The sequence below is a fragment of the Nomascus leucogenys genome, chromosome 15, assembly GCF_006542625.1.
Source record: "Nomascus leucogenys isolate Asia chromosome 15, Asia_NLE_v1, whole genome shotgun sequence".
NCBI classification, from domain to species: domain Eukaryota; kingdom Metazoa; phylum Chordata; class Mammalia; order Primates; family Hylobatidae; genus Nomascus; species Nomascus leucogenys.
In genome coordinates, this window is record NC_044395.1 from 34,630,793 (window position 1) to 34,653,964 (window position 23,172).

A 23,172-nucleotide genomic window follows, 5' to 3' on the forward strand; every position below is an offset into this window, starting at 1 on the left:
GAAGCCCAAGTGATGATGGGGGCTGTTTCATAAATGGGCCTGTGTTGCTCAGGCCTTCGTTAGGGAGGACTTTTACTTGTCTTTCTTCCTGGGGCTCAGTGTTCTCATTTGTATATAACTTGGCTGACTAACAGTGTAGTTACAGGAATCCAATGAAATAATACCTATGAGGGAAGAAGGGTAAAAAGGGCTGTTAAAAATGTAAAATTCTATTTAAATGTTTTAGCTTAGGTCTTACTCAGACAATGAAACTGTTTCAAACTTATAAAACAATTAAGGTTTTAATAATCTGACTTACACGGCTGCTATATATATATATATATATATATTTAATAGAAATGTGTTTTTTGGCAAAGGGGCAGGAGATTGCCCAGGATAGTGAAATGTATAAATATTTGAAAGTCGGATCTCATATAGCATAAATGTAACCACATAATCATAGTATGAAATTCATAAGAATGAGTAATTTTAGAAGAATACATGAAAATGTTGGCCAGGCGTGGTGGCTCACGCTTGTAATCCCAGCACTTTGGGAGGCCGAGGCGGGTGGATCACGAGGTCAGGGGATCGAGACCACGGTGAAACCCCGTCTCTACTAAAAATACAAAAAAATTAACCGGGTGTGGTGGCGGGCGCCTGTAGTCCCAGCTACTCGGAGAGGCTGAGGCAGGAGAATGGCGTGAACCCAGGAGGCGGAGCTTGCAGTGAGCCGAGATCGCGCCACTGCACTCCAGCCTGGGTGACAGAGCGAGACTCCGTCTCAAAAAAAAAAAAAAAAAAAAAAAAAAAAGAAAATATTACCAGCAATGGAAATAATTGACTCACAAATTCTAAAAGGGATGAAGGATAATTACATTTTTCACAAGATAATACTAAATTTACTAAGTAGGAAATTAAAAATGTAATCTTGCTAAATAGTTCTAGATATGCCCTAGATCTGGTAAATAAATGATAATGTATTGGAACTCAGTCCTAGTTTGGATAACTCTTGTATACAACAGTTGTTTAAGTTTGGGAAAGTTGTTTATCTTTCTAAATTTCTTTTTCTTGTTTTGTCAAACAACAATGACAACAACAATAACACAATTTCTATACCATAGCGTATTTGAGGGAAGTAAATGAAATAAAATTTGAAAAGTCTAGCATATTGCCATGGATCTATTAGGCATTCAATAGCTGAGAGCTGTAATTCTGGAGCTGAAGCAAGGGGTCTGGTCTTTATAATCACCCCTATACGCTAATCATCTCTATGCATTGAGCATGAGATTGGGGTGGAGCACAGCTTGAGCCAGATAACTCTCTTTGATTGAAGGCAATTCCCAGAGTGGAACACTGCTGAGAGCTGTCAGCCACCAATGTTCTCCATAGCTTGGGGAAGGAGTGGCTCAGTCTTGAAGGGAGAACCTGGGCAACACACCACAGCATCTACTACACTGGCTAATGGTATCTTCAGTTAAAGTTGACACATTAATTATCCTTCCTATTTCAATTCACTGGAATAGGCTCACAAGTAATATGAATAGTGAAAGAGAAGTAAAGGAAAACAAGAGGGAGGTAGAGATATACTGAAAAATTATCAAGATGTGAACAGCAGTCCCTTAAGATATAAATAAAAGAAAGTACCGATTATGTGTAAAGTTGAATACTGAGAAAAGATGGTTATTAGGCACCAAAGGTAATTTAGGTACTCATTTCAGTAACTTGAACATTTGATATAAGTGGAAAGTGATAATGTTACAAAGAATGGATTTGATATTATTCATTTATTTGGTTATTCACTCATTCTAAACTTTTAATAGCATATATATAATTAAGACTTTTTTTTTTTTTTGCCTTCTAAAGTTTCTGTCAGATTGGAAAGGGAAAATGGTTTTAAAGCCAGGAGCCATTGATTGCTCTTCAAGGTACAATTACAGGATAATCAATAGAAATTTGCATGAGAAGTTTGTTATGTATATCAGAAAGACTGTTATGTCTAAGTAAGTCATTGTCAAAAGTAACCTGGAGTTAGGTGAGAATTTGGTTTAGTAAACATCACTGAAATAAATCGGATTGACTTTATTGTCAAAGTTAACAACAGTGAATGCAACAACCCACTGTGGCCTACCAGTGATCACATTTCCCAATAATAGGCACTTCATTCCAGATAAATTCATGTTTTTGTTGGATTAAAAACAATCAACTCAGTGAGAATATAGGATTATTAAAAACTAGTCTGAGTTTATATAGGTATGAAATGGAAAAACAACACTGGAAAAAAACGAAACCTCAAAAAGAGAAAACATATACAGTCCTAGATACATGTAAGCATTTTTTAAATTTCTGGAGTTACTGAGCTAGAAGCATATTTAACTTTTGAAATTTACAACCTAGGAGAGCAAATTCTAAGGAGTAAGGAGTGTCTTCTATTTCTCATTCTTCAATTTTTTTCTATCCAATAACCTAAAATATCCTAGCTGGCTCTGGGAATTAGGGTACTCTTATCCCCTCAGAGATTACAGAATCCAAGGTATTGATCTAATATTTCCCAGCATGCCCCCAACAAAAATTGCCTTTCTGTATCAGAGTGCTTTATATTCTCTCTCTGACAATAATAACAAAGACCTGCAGTTCTACACCAAAATAAAAATTTGCAAGGATACTAGTAACTATTCAGAGCACACATAATGTTATGAAACCTGTCATAAAGATAAAACAGCTATCAAAAATGGAACTTCCAAATTAATAAAAATGCTCTGTATACCTACCATAATATAGGAAGTTTGTTTTGGTAGATTATATTTAGATGAACAAAGTGCAGCCTATGAATTGGATGGCTAAGCCTGTCTTTTTATATGTGACAACTTGAAGACATTACCTGATTTTACTAATTTTGACAATCCACAGAAAGTGAAGAGGCACACTTCACATTTTGTTCTGTGTGAAAATCTGCTAATTAGAGTAAAATGGAGATGGGTAATCAACACAGCACTACTTTCCAATCCTGACTGCCCTGTGACCCACAGGAAGTCAGGAAGGGTCTCCCAATAACAGACTGTCTTAGATGTCATTAAGGCAGTCATCTTTCATTCAATTCCAAACTGTGCTAACGTGATATTCCATTTTGTGTAAAAAGTAAAAAAGCAAGGAAACAAACTATTCTGTTATGAAAACAGATTTTAACAGAATTTTATGCAGTATTTAATGATATTAAAACCTCCGAAATAATGTAGCATTTGGCTAAGCAGAGAAAACGCTTTATATCAGGTTTTGTTTTTATTGAACCAGCATTGGCTGGCTGAATGGCTATTTTATGGACATTCTTAGTACAAAGTGATGAAAAATAAAATTACTTATTAGCCCTTGCTTTTAGGATCCCCGCAGTTTATCAATACACAAAATATTATAGAGTCACATAATTAAATGGCATATATTGGTCACATTCATAAACTATATGAAACATAGATATATACCGAAAAAAGATGGACATTCTTATTTGCTTTCGGAATGATTTCTACTTTGAGAAGATAGTGAATGGAGGCACATTTTTTAGCACATACAAGTCAGGGAGAATGAATATGGTGCACTTTTCTGGGATAGTCTGAATATTCTAAAAGCTTTGAAGGTAACCTTTCTTCATGAGGGTCCCCAAGTTTTGGTTGATGGTTACTGTATGTTTCTGTCCTATTAAAATTACATTTTTTAAGTTAGGTGAAAGATTGGGAGGGAACAGTAATACAGCAAATATGTGGCAGTCAGGAGGTTGGAATAGAAAATGGGCGATTACAAGGTTGCCAGCGTTCAGAGCAGGACAAAGAACCAAGAGGTAGGATCTGAACTGATGAGAAAGGATAGGCCCTTAGTGAGATAGGGAAAGGGTAGCGCTCAGAGTCCATGGGACCATATTACATGAAAGTGTGAATGTTACTAGCAAACATAATGGGTCTAAGAGACTGTCAGCCTTTGTTAGATCTTCCGCCCTTTCATGCACTTCCTGTTTAGTGGTGAAATGGCTCCAGGACTTCCCATGCCAAGTTGATGAAGAAGAGGATGAAGCATTTGCTTGTGAAACCCTTACAGCTTTGTGCCTTAGTAAACTGGCAGTATACCCAAGCAATCCATTGATTTTTACACAATTAATATTTATCAATCAGGAAACAGAATGTTGCCAATTGAGCACTTACTATGTTCTATTTGGAGACTTTTACTCCTTAGGAAATAGCTAATTCTGAAGAAGATACACTAGGAGTAGAAGTGTCTGTAATAAGAAAATTAATATAGGCTAGAGCTTTTCAGCTAATATAAAATTCTCAAGGCACTAAAGGGTTTATATTCTGTCTTTCTATTCACCTAATACTACACAAAAAGTCTGCATATGAATCAGACATGTTTCCTTATGAGTCTCATGCCTGGCATACAAGTGATCATAATTACTCCTACTTTCCAACCTTCTGACATTCAGAAGTGATTGGTAATGAAATGAATTTTAGAGGAGTGAGTCCTCATCACTGAAAGGGTTAGGACATACACTATTGATACTGAAAGAGACTTCTGGTACCAGCCTAGGCCAAACTCAATAATCTCTAAGATCCAGCACAATCCTAAGATACAATATCTTTTCTCACCTTAGATTGCCTTCCTTTTTCTTCTTTGACTATTCTAATGCTACTCGCTGAGGTCTAGGTCAGGTAGCATGTTTTCCCCAAATAACATTACTTCATATGGCTGTTAAGAGGAATCAGTGAGCCATTGTGTGTGTGGGCATGTGTGTGTGTGTGCATGTGTGTGTGTGTCTAGACAGACATACATACAGTATCCATCTATCTTAGCTCAGTGCTTGGCACATAGGTGTTCAATTGTTTATTTTGCTTTTCTCCACGATGACAAAATATCACATTAATCTCTTTCTAGTCTTCAACAAAATTTGGCTGTGATTTTGAAAGTTAGTAATTGTTTTTATGGTCATATTTTTCTTGAATTGCTTAATGTCTTTCATTATCTTTATGTTTACTGAAGACTGGAATCAAATCTTCCTTTTATTTTTATTTCCCACAGTTTATAGACAAAGGTTGAACACATAATAAATGGTCAATGAATATGGAGAGGGTTTGTAAAGGAGAGTGAACAAATGTGTAGTTTAAAAATCACATGATACTGCATCTTATTACCCCAATTTATGTGGCCTGGAAAAGTCTTATTCTTCAGTTTCCTCATTAAAAAAATGGGCTCAAAACTCCCATTCTGCCTTCCTACATGTATTGTTATAACCAGACAATTGGGTAAATGTGAAGGACCATACAGCTATATAACACTTTGGCTCAGTTGCCTATTTGGTTGCAATTTATCAAGTTCACAATGAAAAGGGCAATTCTTCTCTAGTGGACCATTCCAATGACAAATGCATGAGATATTTTTCTGTGTTAAAAAAGCAGCAAATTGAATGCCACCATGATATTCAGTGTAACACTTCTTTATGCATTATAAGGATAGAAACTTTCTTATATCCTATATGAATAATTAGAGGATTTCAAGTCATTGGAAAACAGTGGCTCACCATAGTCTTCCATTAAGACTGTGGCTCTGGGGCCACATGGCAATGCTCAATAGCTCAGATGCTATTCAGGTATCCTGAGAGGAATCAGAGGTTCTTGTAGACCTCTGACCAACATAAACTCTCATGTCAGGACACCATAGTAAATGCTTTTATTTGGTTCCAGGTTGGTTATTTAAGGTCAACACTTACAATGATTATCTCCTTATAATAACCTTTACTTAACAGGTCTACACTGAATGTCAAGTCCACAAACTAGTCAATCCCTGCTCCACACAGCTGTCAGAATTATCTTCCTAAAAACAAATCTGAATCATGTGAATCCCTGCTGTACTCAAAATACAAATCAAATTTTATAGCTCAGAAATCAGTGCCTTTGAGGCCTCTGCTGCTTTCCTTTAAACTAATTCAACAAATATTGACTTATTGTCTACCATACACCCTCACTGGTTCCTCACTGTTCTCAAAACACGCACTAAGCTCTTCTGCCCTTCTGTGTTTGCCCGACCTGCTCGCTCTGTCTGAAATGCAGTTTCTCCTAGGCACCTGGTGAAATCCTTCCCAGCCAGGTCCATTTCAAATACCAACCCCTTCTAACAGCTGTATGCACATAGTTCTCTGGTGTAGCTCTATTATAGCAGATCATAGCCCATACTGCAATTTCTACCCTTAAATGGTGCTCTCTCTCTTAGGTGTGAAGGGCTATGCCTTTAATTTTGGATCCCCATCCCTCAACAGCACTTAGCTTGTAGAACTAAAAAGATTTAAAATCTTAAGAATATCCTCACTAGCTTATCACATTCAGTTTATTCATAAAATTTGCCAAAAAAAGGATTTGGATGAATTGGATCAAATGTTTATGTACTAATTGATTGCTTCTCTCCTTTCAACAGTGACTTCCAATAATGGATTCACTCCAAATTAGTCAAATTGATGAGTTTGTAAAACATGGCCTAAGAGGGCAACATAAATAGTAGAAGCATTTTCATTATGAATGTTTTAATTTAAACATAATTTTTAATTTAAACAATACTATTATTTTTTAGCCTGATGTGATCATATGTTTATGCACTCTGTTGAAATGCAGTTCAAAGCAATCATCTATTTTAAAACATAACAATGTGCATTGTATATAGATGTGTATGTATATAGATGTATACAATGTACATTGTATATAGATTGTATATGAAGGCTACATAAAATAATTGACTAGAGATTTATATGCAAACTAATGTCTGTGTATAAAAGATACCAGTACAACTAGTTGAAAAATAGGGAACATCATTAAGTCATATTCTGACATCTACAAAATACTAAATATTGTTATCTCTTTTTCCCACCCGAGAGGTTTAGTTAGTTTAAGTTACCTCATGCAGTGGTAATGTGTTTTTCTTCTGATTCATCCTCATTCACTCACCCACTGGCAAGGTTCTGTCCCAGGACAGTTAGCCTAGACAGTGCTCCAATCATAGGCACACTCTATTCCTGCTTAAGTCCCTGAATCCCATTTTCATTTTTTTACTCTGCTGGGGTAAGTTAGGCACCTTAGGAGATCCTTCAAGATTCTTCAATGACTCTTCTTGGAAACTCAGAGCAGGCCTCGAGTCATCCTACTTGGCTCTCTTCTCAGCCCCATCCTGTCCCTCTGACTCCCAGAGTCTATCCTTGGTCTCACAAAAAGAAGATATCCACAAGCCCAGAAGGCCTCCCAAATCTCCCTTCTTTATAACATTTTTATATGTTTTCTCCTAAAGCATTATTTTCCAGACATACTTTACACGAGAAGGGCAGAAGGGAAATAGAATGTTGTTCTTTCCATTATTTGCCCTTTTATTGTCATACAATGGTCTTTTCTCTGGTGTGTGTCCTTGAAGCCAGCCAAGACTCAGTGTTTGTTTGAAGTAACTGAGAGAAAGGTGATAGATAATTTCTTATACATGCCATAGTTTTGAAGCTTCCATATATTTTAAAGTACATATGCATACTAAGAGTATATTTTGGCTTTATACCTTAAAGTTAAATGTTTTTCTCCCTTCTCAGTACCATAAATTGCTTTCTTCTTCTATCTCCGAGTTTATTGTTACTGTCTCTAATCCAGAGCCTAATTTCAAAGTGGGTTGTAATTACATGGGTTTGCATGGAATAAGGAGTCCATTCTGCATTCTCTGGGGCAAGGAAAGCATATATGCAAAGAAGAATACAGCAGATGTTCTTAACTGCCAACTTTATGGAAAAAAAAGGTATTTATTGATACAAATGAATATCAACCTGAGTATATCTATGTCTAAGAGACAAAAACAATTCATGTAACTTTACCAGGTACATTAATTTTTATATTGGTATTGTAAAATAAAGAGGGGGATTACTTATAAGAAGGGGGGCTATTTATTTTTAGATGTATTTTTTCTTTAGATATGTGATCACTCAAAAGGGATGTTTGCAGACAATCCTAAGAAGATATTTTTCCTACGGGATTTTTAAATCAAAATGTGATATTTTAAAATTAAATTTTCTTGGTCTGTTTTATATCATCCATGTTATAAAATGTGTAGGAAAAATATTGTAGGAAGGAATTATCAACCCAAGGTAAAGGAAGAAGGAAAACCATAAAGCAGAGCAAAATGTGTTTAATTTAACACAATCTAAATACTTTACATATAACTTGGATATTAACAATTAAAATTAGCTCATTTAATGAGATGGTGAACAATGTAGTTGGCAATTGTTTCTTATTTATATACTCTCTCCTATTAATTGGAAAGTAAACCAGGAAGAAAGGAATAGTTTTGAAGAAAGTGGGCTAATTTTTGTTACATTGGAAAATGTAACAAAGAGAGCTCATCTTTACTCTTCTACTAATATACATTTACCAAATTCTAAGGTGAGAAGCTATCTTAGAAATTATCTGGTGTAACTTTTTCACTTTATTCTCCAGAAATTAATGCCCAGACAAATCATGTGACTGGATTTATGTTACGCAGCTGATTAGAGATTAAGCGGGGATTTGATCCAGAGAATTCCTGACTTTGGATTTAGGGCTTTTTTTTTTTTTTCCTTGTATCCCATAACCTTTAAAATAAAATCCAATTGACAATGAGTTTAAATACTTGGGCTCACTAAAGCTATGGTTTTCCAATGCTTCTCAAAGTGTTTCAGGATGGATCAACTGATACTAATAAGTATGCGACAGCATTTTAAATCCAATTTGTAGGCAAAAATTGTATTTGGCTCCATCTCTTTAGCCAATATAGAAGGAAGATTCCAGCCAAAGTCGCTCTTTTTCTGCCACCCCAGTTCCATCTGTCTTTCTCCTCCCTCTCTCATTATGTTACTCTATTACATTTTAAACAAGTCCATGGGGGGAAGGGGCGTCTTTTCACTTCTCTAGAGTTAAAGCACTGTGATGGTTCTGTAGGATTTGGTTCAAGAGATTTCCCACTCCATTTGGTTGATTGCCATGTAGGTACACAATATACAAGAAGATTTTAAGAAAAAAATGGCAGTAAAGAAATGAGTATATCTTTGAATACTGACTTAAGGCTAATGTGCATTTATGACTACGAGTTGCATGTTGAATCTCTATAGCTTGTAAGAAATTAAAGAAACTCCAAAAATTACTGTTCTTGAGGAGAAGGACAGGCAGGCATTTTATTTATTTATTTTTTCATAATTACTGTTAACAATGCTTTAAATAATGCAATTGCCACTTTATGTAGCAACATAACTTTTGAGGAGTATTGTGTAAATATTAAACAAAAGTGGCAATGAAACCAGATTTACATAATGAGGTATTCTCAATTTTTTACTGGGGTTTTTAAAATAATTACATATTACTTTCAGTTTGACATAACATAAAATAATGGAAGAAAGTGTTTTTATCAAGTTGATGTTTGTCCCTTTTTTTCTTAGCATTTCATAGCTAAGCAAGGTCTTACATTTGATTCAAAATTTCTAAAGTTATCATTACTAAAAGAATAAAAGTGTATTCACTTACGGCCCTGATGCTTTCAAAATGTCCACCCTCTTCCTCGAAATCAATGGGCTGTCCTTTCAGAGTCCAGTAGAAAGTGACATCCAAACTAGCATCGTGAATTGCTTTGCAATTAAGGACAATGCTTTCTCCCACTGTCAATTCTGTTCTTTTAGGAGTAAGTTCTATCCTTGTAGGTTCTATAGACATAAAAATACATTAATTAACATAATCAACCTGTTGTATTACTATACATTATATTTTGCATGAAATAATTGAGAAAAGAAGAAATCTATACAATACAGTTGCTCCAGATACATATACCAGATTTTTTACATCTTTATTAGCTTTTGGATGCTAGGGCATATTACCGTGCTTTTGTAGGGGACAAATGATTTAAGAGCCTCTGTTCCCATAAAGAATGTAACTTGGATTTTAAAAAGACAAGAGACTAACTAATTGGAAGCAGCATTTGACATTATGGAAGGAGGAACATTAGAAAAAAAGAAGAGGCTGTAGCCTCTCTGACCACTTTCAAGGATCATTAAGTGAATGAAAGAATTTTTACAATAAAAAGGTTATATGTTTCAGAAAGAATTCAGAGAGGGTTCACTTTGTTAAAGATGAGAGGAGGCTACAGGGCAATACAAAGCACCTCCCCCCAAGTAACTATCTTAACAGAGATAAAAATATAATACTACAACAACACTACCTTGTATTTGCTTTTCACTTGACAAAAAGCTTTTAGGAGTAGAAAAGTATTTTATAATCAGCAGAACATACCTGTTTTTGTACCTTTGCTGTATTGTAGATGGCTTAATTGACATATATAAAGAAAGGTAGAAACACTGAATGGAAATGTTTTTAGAAAACAATGTTTATATTTAACTCCTTAATGATTCAGTTAAATTTTAAAAACACACATTTTTTACTGGGTTTAGAGCAACTTTGAACCAATAAAGGCTAATACAGGCTTTACATTTCAGAGTTAAGTTAGTGATTAGCTGATTACAAGATGATGTGTTTTAAATATAGCAGAGAGGTGATGAAGATTCCTGGTCATAGATACCTCAAGACAATTAACACAGCGATTAACAATTGGCCTAAATTTCCTATTCTAGGTCTATTGTTTGCAACAGGGCTGTCTGATGAAACACCACTCCTAACCACTGATCAGGTCCTTTAATGTTCCATGTCCTTCTAGGCAGTCACTGAGAAAAAAATGGAATCCTGGGACAGGAATGTCACTGTAAATATTAACATTCTGGAAGTCAAATATTCCATATGGCATTCTAAGTTCTGGCCTCATCAGAGAAGACAGATAAATGCAGTATACTGTAGTTTAAATTTTGTGGGGATTGGAGTGTTCTGAGTAAATAATTAAAGTCATGATTAAGAAAATACATTTTTGTTGTTACTTTAAAAATGTGTCTGGATCTAGTATTGCCTTATTACCAAATGGACCGACTAGCACACAGAAGGAATAGGAACTGAAAGGCTGCGTCTGAGTCCAGTAATGCATTATATAAATGAAAGTATATTTTACATTTTGTTCTTTTCTTTCTTGATGTTCTCTCTTCTAAAATATCAGAGTACTGGCTATTTTAATTACATTTTTATTTTAAAGACAGAAAAAAATAATATTTTTATGGCCAGAGTGTGGTTTGCCATATGATACATGCACAAGGAAAACAATTAAAGATACATTGTGAAGAACATCTGAAGGGACTACCTAAGATAGATTTTCTATCACTAAACAATGACATAGAGCCTCAACAGAATGTTCTAGGCTTGAAATCAAGCTCATTTTAGAACTAGAATATGAATGGAAACATATAAGCACTAATATTAATATTGCTTATGTAAAATAAAGGCATATAAAAATTTCATTGATACAGACATCAACAAACAGCTCTGGACCCAGTTTATCTAATGCGAAGTCTTATACCACCCCTCCATCATATCCTCCTGCTGCCGCTCCTTTCTGCCCCAAATCCCTAGTTGAATTGATAATAGAGTAATATTACTGATTGATGCTAAAATTATTCTTGGTAGAGGAAAAATATTTTTATATCGTTGGCATACTTTTAAATTTTGAGACACTGACTAAAACTTCAGAAAGCTTGCCTCATTCTCTCACAAATTTTATTCAAAGCAAAATAAAATTTCTGCCAATAAGAGGTTCCTTCCTTTTTGGTACCCTAAATTGTGGAAAGTAACAATTTGGCTGTTTTAGTTCTATGTTTGCAATGTATTTTATAAACAGAAGCATGCACACACTTAAGTCCAAACATATATGCATTTATATTATATTTATTCTCTTTCCGATAAGACCATGAGACTATGCTTGTAAAACATTTACTCGTGTTGTCTTACCTTTTACAGATAGCGAAGCTATAATTTCAGCGGAACCAAAGACGTTTTCCCCTCGGCAAACGTACTTTCCCTCATCTGATTTAGAAGCATTTAGGATCCGTAGACTCCCGTCTGGAAGAATAGCTATTCTGAAAATTATTTTAAAAAAGTTTTTTTTTCTGTTTTATTGCAATCAGCTAAATAGTTAAAAACCAATGATGAAGTCTAAAACCATTTCTAGGGTGATAATAAATAAGATAAAGGATCACTGTGAAAATATGCAGTGATAGTAGAAAGATTTTACCCTTCAAGAAGTATAATAAACTTACTTAAATCTTCTTATATTCAAAAAGGTTAAAGAGTTACCAGATATTTGTCTTTTGACATTTTTTGACAGTTAATTTTAAAACTTGCAGAAAGGGTGACCCTGAGTTTGGTTATTAGAACTTGTTACTATAATACCACCCAGTGATATTTTAATATTAAGCTTGGGTATTTCACCTAAAACCAAGAATGACCTCAAAAGTCAAATATATATAAAAAAAAGCATAAAAACGTAGAGGAGGACAAATACAGAACACAAAATTAATTGTATACAGCCAAGAGATGATTTATGGCGATTCTTCTGTGTTGCCACCAGAGTAGCAAGAGTATGAAAATGCAACCTGATACCTGGGCTGCTTGCACTGCACTTTTTAAACATAAGAATATGATATCTAAGTTTGCATTTGGGCTCTTTCAAGATCTTTGTTAAAACTGGACCTTCACTTTCATATGAAGGTGAAAAATTAAAGCATTGTTAAAAATTTTTAGAAGTTCAGTGAAAATGAGGCTGACATTTGGAATTAACGTATTCTCCTATGTATTTATTCCAGGATTATACAGATTTCAAATTTAATTAGTACTTTTGTCCTTTTCTCCCTTCTATGCTCCAGAAATATAACCTGTTATTTCACCAGTGCATTGATCTACTCCGGCAACCTGAAACATAACAGACACGGCTGTTGTGGTTTTAGTGAATATGCCACTAGCTTTGGGTAAGAACCAGTAGCCCCTGTGAACTTTAAAATCCTAAAATTGGATCCTCCTGATTCTAAGAAGGACAGTTTATTCCATGGCAGTACGATAATATTAAACTATTTAAGATGTAGAAATAATGACTAAATGTTTAGTCAACATTCTTTATGTTATTTTAAAATGTGTATTCAATCTTGCCAATTAACCGGAGCTCATGGTTATTTAGAGCATTGAACTTCATAACAATTGATATTAGATTCTGGGCTGCTGAAAAAATCTGCCTAGGAATTTACACTTACATATTTTCATTAATAAAGATATCAGTTTGAATATACTCTTTGTAAACAAACAAGCATCCTTTTGTAAGAATTACAGATGGTTGACATTAATTTGTGCTGATTGTTAATATCTTGAAAATATGTGGATTTTACTGTCTGGAGTGAATTCTAATCTAGCAAGTGAGAAGTTTGGCTTAAAAGTTTACTTCCTTTAAAGAAATATATGTGTCACAGACACTGGCAGTATTACAGTTTTTGATTTAAGATGAGTGCTTTCTTACTGACAGGAGGCAACATTTAACATAAACGATTAAAGACAGTTTCTGAATGCCCTGTACTTCAGGCCCCTGATCCACTTGGGGATGCAGAATTTTGAGTACCACAACATTTTTTTTAATTCAATTTATTCATTTATTTTATTATTTTAACTTTTATTTTAGATCCGGGGGATACATGTGCATGTTTGTTACCTGGGTGGGTATATTGCATGATGCTGAGGTTTCAGATTGACTGATCTGTCACCCAGGGTAGAGCACAGTATCCAATAGTTAGTTTTTCAACTCTTGCCCCACTTCCTGCCTCTCTCCTCTAGTAGTCTCCAGTTTTTATTGTTGCGATTTTAATGTCCATGAGTTCCCATTGTTTACCTCCCACTTAAGAGTGAGAACATGTGGCATTGGTTTTCTGTTTTCGTGTTAATTCGCTTTGGATAATGGCCTCCAGTTGCATCCATGTTGTTGCAAAGGACAGGATCTCGTTCATTTTTATGGCTGGCTGGTATTCCATAGTGTATATGTACCGCATTTTCTTTATATAATCCACCACTGATGGGCACATAGGTTGACTTGATGTCTTCGTTATTGTGAATAGCGCTACAATGAACATATGAGTGAATGTTTCATTTTGGTAGAACTATTTATTTTCTTTTGGATATATAACCAGTAATGGGATTGCTGAGTTGAATAGCAGTTTAAGTTCTTTGAGGAATCTCCAAACTGCTTTCCATAGTGGCTGAACTAGTTTACGTTCCCACCAACAGTATGTAAACATTCCCTCTTCTCCACAGCCTCACCAGCATCTGTTGTTTTTGTCTTTTTAATGATAGCCATTTTGACTGGTGTGAGACGGTGTCTCATTATGGCTTTGATTTGCATTTCTCTGATGATTAGTAATGTGGATCATTTTTTTGTATGTTTGTTGGCCTCTTGTCTGTTTTTGTTGTTGTTGTTGTTGTTTTAAGACAGAGTCTCACTCTGTCACCCAGACTGGAGTACAGTGGTGCAATCACAGCTTGCTGCAGCCTCAACCTCCGGGGCATGCAAGGGATCCTCCTGCCTCAGGTCTCTCCTAGCCCCCTGTGGCCTGCTACACCTGGCTAATTTTTGTATATTTTGTAGAGATACCGTTTCGCCATGTTGGCCAGTCTGGTCTTGAACTCCTGGCTTCAAGTGATTTGCCCACCTTGGCCTCCCAAAGTGCTGGGATTACACGAGTGAGCCACTGCACCTGGCTGGTCTCTTGTATGTCTTCCTGTTAGAAGTGTCTGTTCATGTCTTTTAATGGGGTTGTTTTTCAGTTGTTCAATTGTTTATGTTCCTCATAGATTCTGGATATTAGACCTTTGTTGTGTGCGTAGTTTGAGAATATTTTCTCCCATTCTGCAGGCTATTTACTATATTGATAGTTTCTTTTGCTCTGCAGAAGCTCTTTAGTTTAATTAGGTCACATTTGTCAATGTTTTTTTACTGTGGTTACAATTGCTTTTGAGGACTTAGTCACAAATGTCCCAAGGCCAATGTCCAGAATGATATAAGAATCCTAATTTTTCTTTTAGGATTCTTATACTTTGAGGTGTTACATTTTTTTCATTTTTACATTTTTAATCCATTTTTAGTTAATTATTGTATATGGTGAGAGGTAGGGGTCCAGTTTCATTCTTTTGCATATGACTTGTCAGCGATCCCAACACCATTTATTGACTAAGAAGTCCTTTCCTCATTACTTATTTTTGTCGGCTTTGATAAGATGACTGTAGGTGTGGAGCTTTCTTTCTGCTTTCTCTATTCAGTTCCATTGGTCTATGTGTCTGTCTTTGTACTAGCACCATGCTGTTTTAGTTACTGTAACCTTATACTATAGTTTGAAGCCCTGTAATATGATGCCTCCAGCTTTCTACTTTCTGCTTAGAATTGCTTTAGTTATTTGGGCAATTTTATGGTTTCATATGAATTTTAGAATAAGTTTTACTAGTTACACACACAAAAAATTGGCAGCTGGATAGGAATAATGTTGAATCTGTAGATTGTTTTGGGCAGTATGGCCATTTTAATACTGATTTTTCCAGCTTTGCTGACAATCTGATTCTATACCTAGAAAACCCTAAAGACTCTGCCAAATGGCTCCTGGAACTGATAAACAACTCCATTAAAGTTACAGGTTACAAAATCGATGTACAAAACTCAATAGCATTTCTATACGTAACAAGCAAGAGTGAAATGAAGAACATAATCCCATTTACAATAGCTGCAAAAAAATTAAAATACCTAGGACTATATGTAACTAAGGAGGTGACAGATCTCTATAAGGAGAACTATAAAACACTGCTGAAAGAGGTAATAGAAGACACATACAAATGGAAAAAACATTCCACAATGTTTTTTCTCTGTTAAGTGGCAGTGTCATTTCTCCAAAATTCTGTCTACTGATTCAAATTGCAAATGCTTACCAGCTGAGCTTATTTTTTTACTTCACAAAAATATAGATTAGATAATGTGATTTACATTACAATGTCTAGTTATTGCACACATAATTACTTAGATAATTTAATATTGAATTAATACTTCCTTACAATACAGCCCCTTTGTCTTCACTCCTCTGCTATTACCATGTGGCTTCTACATTATAGAATTTTCATATATGGGGATTAATTCTGCTGAGACATCCTTTGACTTGAAGAAAGGGAGTGAAGGGAGAAGTGGGGTGAAGGTTTTTAGGGGCTGGGAGAGATTTTGGAAATTTAAATCAGCATTCTTGCATTCAGGATCAAGTAACACTTATGTCCTGGTCTCTAGACTTCTCCATAAGTTTCTATCTAGCCCTGGAGATGTCTTGCTTCTCACCTTGCACCTAGTTACTCAATGGCTGCTTTGTTAGTCTGTCCAGTAGCCCAGTTCATGTAGGACATCATTGTGATTACCCCTATCTATCTTGTAGGAATTTATTATTGACTTATTTTGCCTATCTTGATTTCGGGGCCATTTTCTGGACCCCTATATTTGTTATTTCATTATATTTTTATTTATTTTTGAGAAAAGGTCTTCCTCTGTCACCCAGGCTGGAATGCAGTGGTACAATCATGGCTCAGTGCAGCCTCAACCTCCCGGGATCAAGAGATTCTCCCACCTCAGCCTCCTGAGTAGCTAGGACTACAGGCATGCACCACCATGCCTGGCTAATTTTTGTATTTCGTTATTTATTTGTAGAGATGGGCTTTGCCATGTTGCCCACGATGGTCTCAAACTCCTGGGCCCAAAGAATGTACCTGTCTTGGCCTCCCAAAGTGCTGGGATTACAGGCGTGAGCCACCATGCCCAGCCTGGACCCTCCATATCTATGTTTGTCTTACTTGTCAGATACTACACAACTTAGTTTAAACCTTTACCAATAGACTGCTTGCCTGGAAGTACCGTCTGTTTACCCATTGCGATATTATTTAGTGATCTTTGATTTCTAGATTACATTGTTTAATAACAGAAATTTATTTCCTCACAGTTCTGAAGACTGGAGAGTCCAAAATCAGGTGCAAGAATGGTTGGGTTTGGGTAACGGCTGTCTTCCTGGCTTGCAGATTGCTGCCTTCTCACTGTGTGCTCACGTGGCCTTTCCTCAGTGCATATGTGTGGCAGAGAGAGAGAGGTTTCTCTTCCTCTTCTGAAACATCACCAGTTCTATTGGATTGGGAGCCTATCCTTATGAATACATTTAACTTTAATTACTTCTTAAAAGCCCTACCTCAAATACAGTTCAATTGAGGATTAAGGCTTCAACATATGCATTTTGGGAGGACACAGTTCAGTCCATTAATACAGTTAAATTGAGGGTTAAGGCTTCAACATATGCATTTTGGGAGGACACAGTTCAGTCCATTGCGTGTCCTTCCTCTGCTTCCACAAATTCACAAGTGAAGTTAGGAATCATTTTTCCCCTTAATGTGTTGTGTACTTGTAGGAAGCCAGGAAATAAATACCGAGACCTCGCTCTTCTTTATCACTTCCACTGCCCCATTCTCAGGGACAAGGGAGCCCACTGATGTTGTTCTTAGGGGTCAGTCTCTTGGGGCATAGTGCAGAGTACTGAAGGGTGGAGAATGAATCTGGAGAGGATAATGGAGGATACCTGATCAGGGTGTGTCACAATAGTTGCGAAAAGCTAGAAATGAATTCTTAGACTTAAGGAAGTTGAGAGAGTAGAACTTATCCAGTAAAACTTCATTTTACAGATCAAAGAACAAAAGACCCCAAAAGTTAAAATGACTTGATTGAGCCCATGACTTACGTATGAATCAGTTTTCACACTGGCATAAAGACATACCTGAGACAGGGTAATTTATGAAGTAAAGAGGTTTAATTGACTCACAGTTCTTCATGAATGGGGAGGCCTCAAGAAACTTATAATCATGGAGAAAAGGGAAGCAAACATGTCCTTCTTCACTGGTGGCAGGAGAGAGAGAGCCAAGGCGGGAAGAGCCCCATATAAAACCATCGGTCCTCATGAGAACTCACTACAAATCATGAGACCAGCATGGGGGAAACCACCCCCATGATACAATCACTTCCCACTGGGTCCCTCCTTCAACATGTAGGGATTACAATGTAGATGAGATTTAGATGGGGATACAGAGCCATACTGTATCAATTTATTAATAAGAAATATAATTTGTAAATGATACCTATGTATCATATGTAAGCACTTTAGAAAATAGAAAAGTAATAGTTTTCCACTGCTGCATAACCAATAGCTACTAATGAACTAAATATTCATTTATTCTTTTGATTAGAAGTCTGGGTGAGTGGGCTTAGTTGGATTTTCTGCTTACAGTCTCAAAAGGTGTTCGCCAGGCTGGGCTCCTCTCTGGATGCTCAGGAGAGGAAGCTGCTTCCAAGTTCATTCCTGTTGGCAGAATTTGTCTTGTATGTGTCCCTGTTCCCTTGCTGTCTGTCAGCTGGGCGCTGCTTTCAGCTTCTGGAAGCCACTTGCATTCCTTGGCATACATCCTCTTTCACTAGATTAGATTTCTTTTTGGTATCATATCAGGGTGGACATTATATCGTAGAATCATTAATTAATCATTAATTAAGACCCTATGTTTTAAAGCAGGATAGGGCTGTGTTCAAATTACTGACACTGACTACTGTATGTGTGATCTTAAGCAAAGTTTCTTAATCTCCTTCCTAAATGTAAAACTGTCATAATATCTAACTAGTTCTTTAAAAGTATTGACTAGATAATATATGTAAATGTACTGTAGTGGCGTGTGATATACATTAAATTTTACTCAAAATAAAAGTGAAATACGTGATAAATGTTAAAAAGGAAATAGTAGAGAGTGCCAGGAAATAACACATAAACCTCAGCTATTTACGGAAGTAGTTAAGTCTTTTCTCAGGGAGTAATATTTGAGAAATATTTGAGCTGAGAACTGAAGGGTGATTGATTTGAGCTTATCCTTCGGTGTGGGAAAGCAGGGGGAATTGCATTTGCAAAGATCGTGAGGTCAGAAGGAAAAGAAAACCTTGAAGAAATGGCCAATCATGATGGCAACAGAGAGATGGTCAGGGAGGGGCAAAAGATAAGACTGGAGAGGTGTGCAAGGGGGAGACCCTGTAGAACACAGTATCCTGTGAAAATCATTTGTTCTTAATTTTAAGGGCAATGGGAAGCTACTAAAATTTTTTAACAACTTTTTTGAGTTATTATAGGCATATAATAACGCACATGTTTAAAGTGTATGCTTTGAAAAGTTTTCCTGTACAGATGTAGTCATGAAACCATTACCATAGTGAAGATGATAAACATACGCATCACCCTCAGAAGCATCCCTGTGTTCCCTTGCATTCCCCCAGCCCCTTCTAACCCCACCGTTGTCCTAGGCAACTACTGATCTGTTTCCCGTCACTATAAGTTAGTTTGCATTTTTCTAGAATTTTATATAAACAGAATAATACATTATACACTTTTACTCTAGTTTATTTCACTTGGCATAATTAAATTGAGATTCAGCCCTGGGGCTCCAATTATCAATAATTCACTTCCTTTTATTGCTGAGTAGTATTCCATTGTGTGTATATACCATAATTTGTTTATCCATTTACCTGTTGATGGATGTTTGGGTTGCTCTCAGCTTAGGGCTATAAAAAATAAAGATAGATACCATGAACATTTGTGCACAAGTCTTCTATGGATATATGCTTTCATTTCTTTTGGGTAAATATTTAAGATTGCAATGACTAGATCAACTTCTTTATGCTTACGTTTACCTTTTTAAGAAGCTGACATAGTATCTTTCCAAGTGGTTGTACCACTTTACATTCCTACCAGCAGTGTATGAGAGCTCTTGCAGCACTTCATATGGTCAGTCTATTTTATGTTAGCTATCATAACGAGTAGGTAGTAGAATCCATTGTGGCTTTAAGTTGCATTTCCCTAATGATCTTGAGCAATTTTTCATATGTTCATTTTCCATCTGCATATTGTCTTTGGTGAGCTAATTTTTCAAATCTTTACCCTTTTTTAATCAATTTATTCATTAGATTTCAAGATTTAGAGTTTTTTACAGTGTATAAATAACTCATTTTTTAGGTATGAAACATGCAACTATTTTCTGCCAGTCTGTGGCATTTCTCAGTGTTTTTCCAAAAACAGAAGTTCCCCATGTTGAAGTTTAATTTATTGATTTTATTTTATGCATTGTGCTTTTGTTTTATTCAGAAATCTTTACCTAACCTAAGGTCACAGAGATTTCTGTTTTTCTTTTCCTAGAAATGTTATAGTTTTAAATTTGATGTTTATGTCTGTGATACACTTTGAGTCACTTTTTGTTTGCCGTATGAAGTAGAATCTTACCATTTATTTATTTTGTAAATGGTTATTCAGTTGCATCATACTTTGATTTTGAAATGATGAACTTCTATGATCTGGATGTTTGTGTCTCCCTCAAATTCATATGATGAGCCTCTAATTGCCAATGTGATGATGTTTAGAGATGGAGTCTTTGGATGGTAATAAGGTCATAAAGATTAGTGCCCTTATAAGAAGAGACATGATAGAGATTGTTTTCTCTCTCTCTCTGCTCTCTGACAAGTGAGGACACAGAAGGAAAATAGCCATCTTCAAACCAAAAAGAGGGCCTTCAGTACAAACTAACCATCTTAGCATCCTGATCCTGGACTTCACAGCCTCCGGAACTATGAGAAATAAATATGTAAGCAATTAGGCTGCAGTAATTTGTTACAGCAGCCCAAACTAAAACATTGTATTTTCCCACAGACTTTACATCACTGTTAAAAATCAATTGGCATACATACGTAGGTCAAATTCTTGATTCTCTGTTCTGCTGCATTGATTTATCTGTCTTTATGACAAACTCACACCATTTTGAATACTACAGCATAATGACCTCTCTTGAAGTTGCATAGGTTAAGTCCTTTTACTTTGCTCTTCCTTTTCAAATTGTTTTGGCTGTTCTGTGTCTTTTGCATTTCCAAATGAATTTAAGGATTAGCTTGTCAATTTCTAAAAAGCATGCTGAGATTTTGACTGGAACTTCAGTGAGTCATATAACTCATGAAGAAGACATACCTCCATTTATTTAGGTCTTCAATTTCTCTAAGCAATGGCTTATAGTTATTGGTCTATAGGTCTTAGACATCTTTTTAAAGGTTTATATCTATATTTTTGGTGCTTTCGTAAAGTATTTATTTAATAAATGAACATTTTGGAGGTAATTGTAAGGTCACATGCAGTTTTAAGTAATAAAACAGATTCCTTCTTGCTTTCCTCAGTATTCTCCAATAATATTTTACAAAATTATAGTATAATATCACAACTAGAATATTGATATTTTTATACTCATTCATCTTAGATTTTTCCAGTTTATTTGTGTATGTGTGCATTTGAAGTTTTCTACAGTATTTGTCACCACTTTGGGTTTGTTTATCTACCACCACAATCAAAATATTGAACATTTCTAACCCAAAGATTCAATATAACCACACTCATCTTCATCCCACGTACTCACCCCACCATTCGCTCCCTAATTCCTGGCAACTACTAATTTCTCTCCATTTATAATATTATTTTTCCATTTCAAAAAAATCTTAGATTAGTGGAATCTAACAGTATGTAACTTTTGGGGATTGGTTTTTTCAATCAGTTTAATTTCCTTCCTTGAGGCTCATCCAAATTGTTGCATGTATCAGAAGTTTATTTCCTTTTATTGCTAAGTAGTGATCCATGGTATGGATGTACCATAGTTTGCTTAACCATTCAGCTATTGAACAACATCTGGACAGGTTCTACAATTACAAACAAAATTGCTACAAGCATTAACGTACAGATATTTATGTGAACACAAGTTTTAATTTCTCTGGGATAAATGCCCAAGAGTATAATATGGATCATATGGAAATTGCGTATGTAGTTTCATAAGAAACAGCCAAAATGTTTTTCAAGGTGGCTGTATCATTTAACATTCATACCAGCAATGTACGAATGATCCACTTTGTACACATCATCACCAGTTAGCAGTGGGTGATGTTTTAGTTGTTTTGTTTTGTTTTCTGATTGTAATGATGTTGAAAATCTTTTTCTGTGCTTGCTGTCTCTTCATATCTTCTGCTCATTTTCTAATTAGATTGTTTATTTTTACTTTCCTGATAAGTGTTGAGAGTACTTTATATATTCTAGATACCAGTTCTTTGTTGGATACGTGATTTGAAAGCATTTTCTGCCAGTCTGTAGCCTGACCTTTTATCCTTTTTACTTGAGCTTTCACAGAGCAAGAGTTCTTAATTTTGATAAGTACCAATCTATCAACTTTCCTTTTATAGATCATACTTTTGGAATCATATCTGCCACTTCTTTGTTTATCCTTAGTTCATTATGCTTTCCTTGTGTATGTTTTTAAAATTTTTACAATATTACATTGACATTTCAGTCTCTGATTCATTTTGAGGTAATTTTTGTGGAGATGTAAGACAAGTTGAGAGGTTTGTTGTTGTTGTTTGTTTGTTTGTCTTTGTTTTTGCTTCAGGATATTAAATCACTCTAGCACCATTTTCCAAAAGGCTATCCTTTTTCCATTGAATTACTTTTTTGCTTTTGTCAAAAATCAGTTGAGCATATTTATGTGGGTTTATTTTTGTTATCTGTTTTGATCTGTTAACCTATGTGTCTATTCCTGCACCAGCATTACACAGTCTTGATTACTGTAGTCATATAATAATCCTTAATATCGGGAAAAATAATTCATTTCACTTTGTTCTTCTTTGTCAAGATAGTTTTGCTAAGAATTTTGCCTCTTGGTTCTCATGAGATATTGCCTATAATTGTATTTTCTTTTAATGTTTTTGTCTAGTTTGGGTTTAAGCATAATGTTGTCCTTGTATAATGAGTTGGGAAGTATCTGCTCCACCTCAAATCTCTGGAAGAGTTTTTGTAGAGTTGGCATTAATTTTGCGTTAAATGTTTGGTAGAATTCTCCAGTAGAGACTTCTAGGCCTAAAGTTTTCTTTGTGGGAAAGATTTAAGCTACAAATTAAATATTTAAAAGAGACATAGGACTATTCCGATTATCTGCTTCTTAAATGAGTTCAAAAAGATTTTTAAGCTGGGGAATGTAATTATAAAATATAAATTTCGTTTATTATTTATGTAAATGCAAATTTGATTCATTAGTTCTGGCTTAGCAATGGATAAATTATTTTTAGTCCAATATGGTTATAATCTAGTAACAAGTGAATTCT

At 35.4% G+C, this 23,172-nt stretch overlaps 1 protein-coding gene across 2 annotated transcripts in view; it reads right to left on the reverse strand.

The window, feature by feature from the left end:
- CNTN5 (contactin 5) overlaps positions 1-23,172 on the reverse strand; it is a 1,343,728-nt gene that overhangs the window by 154,092 nt on the left and 1,166,464 nt on the right. For both annotated transcript variants that reach the window (XM_003253028.3, XM_003253029.3), the window contains 2 exons: positions 11,877-12,004; positions 9,525-9,700 (listed from right to left, as the gene is read on the reverse strand). In XM_003253028.3, coding sequence (XP_003253076.1) covers positions 9,525-9,700; positions 11,877-12,004 — 304 coding nt within the window. The remainder of the gene's footprint in view (positions 1-9,524; positions 9,701-11,876; positions 12,005-23,172) is intronic.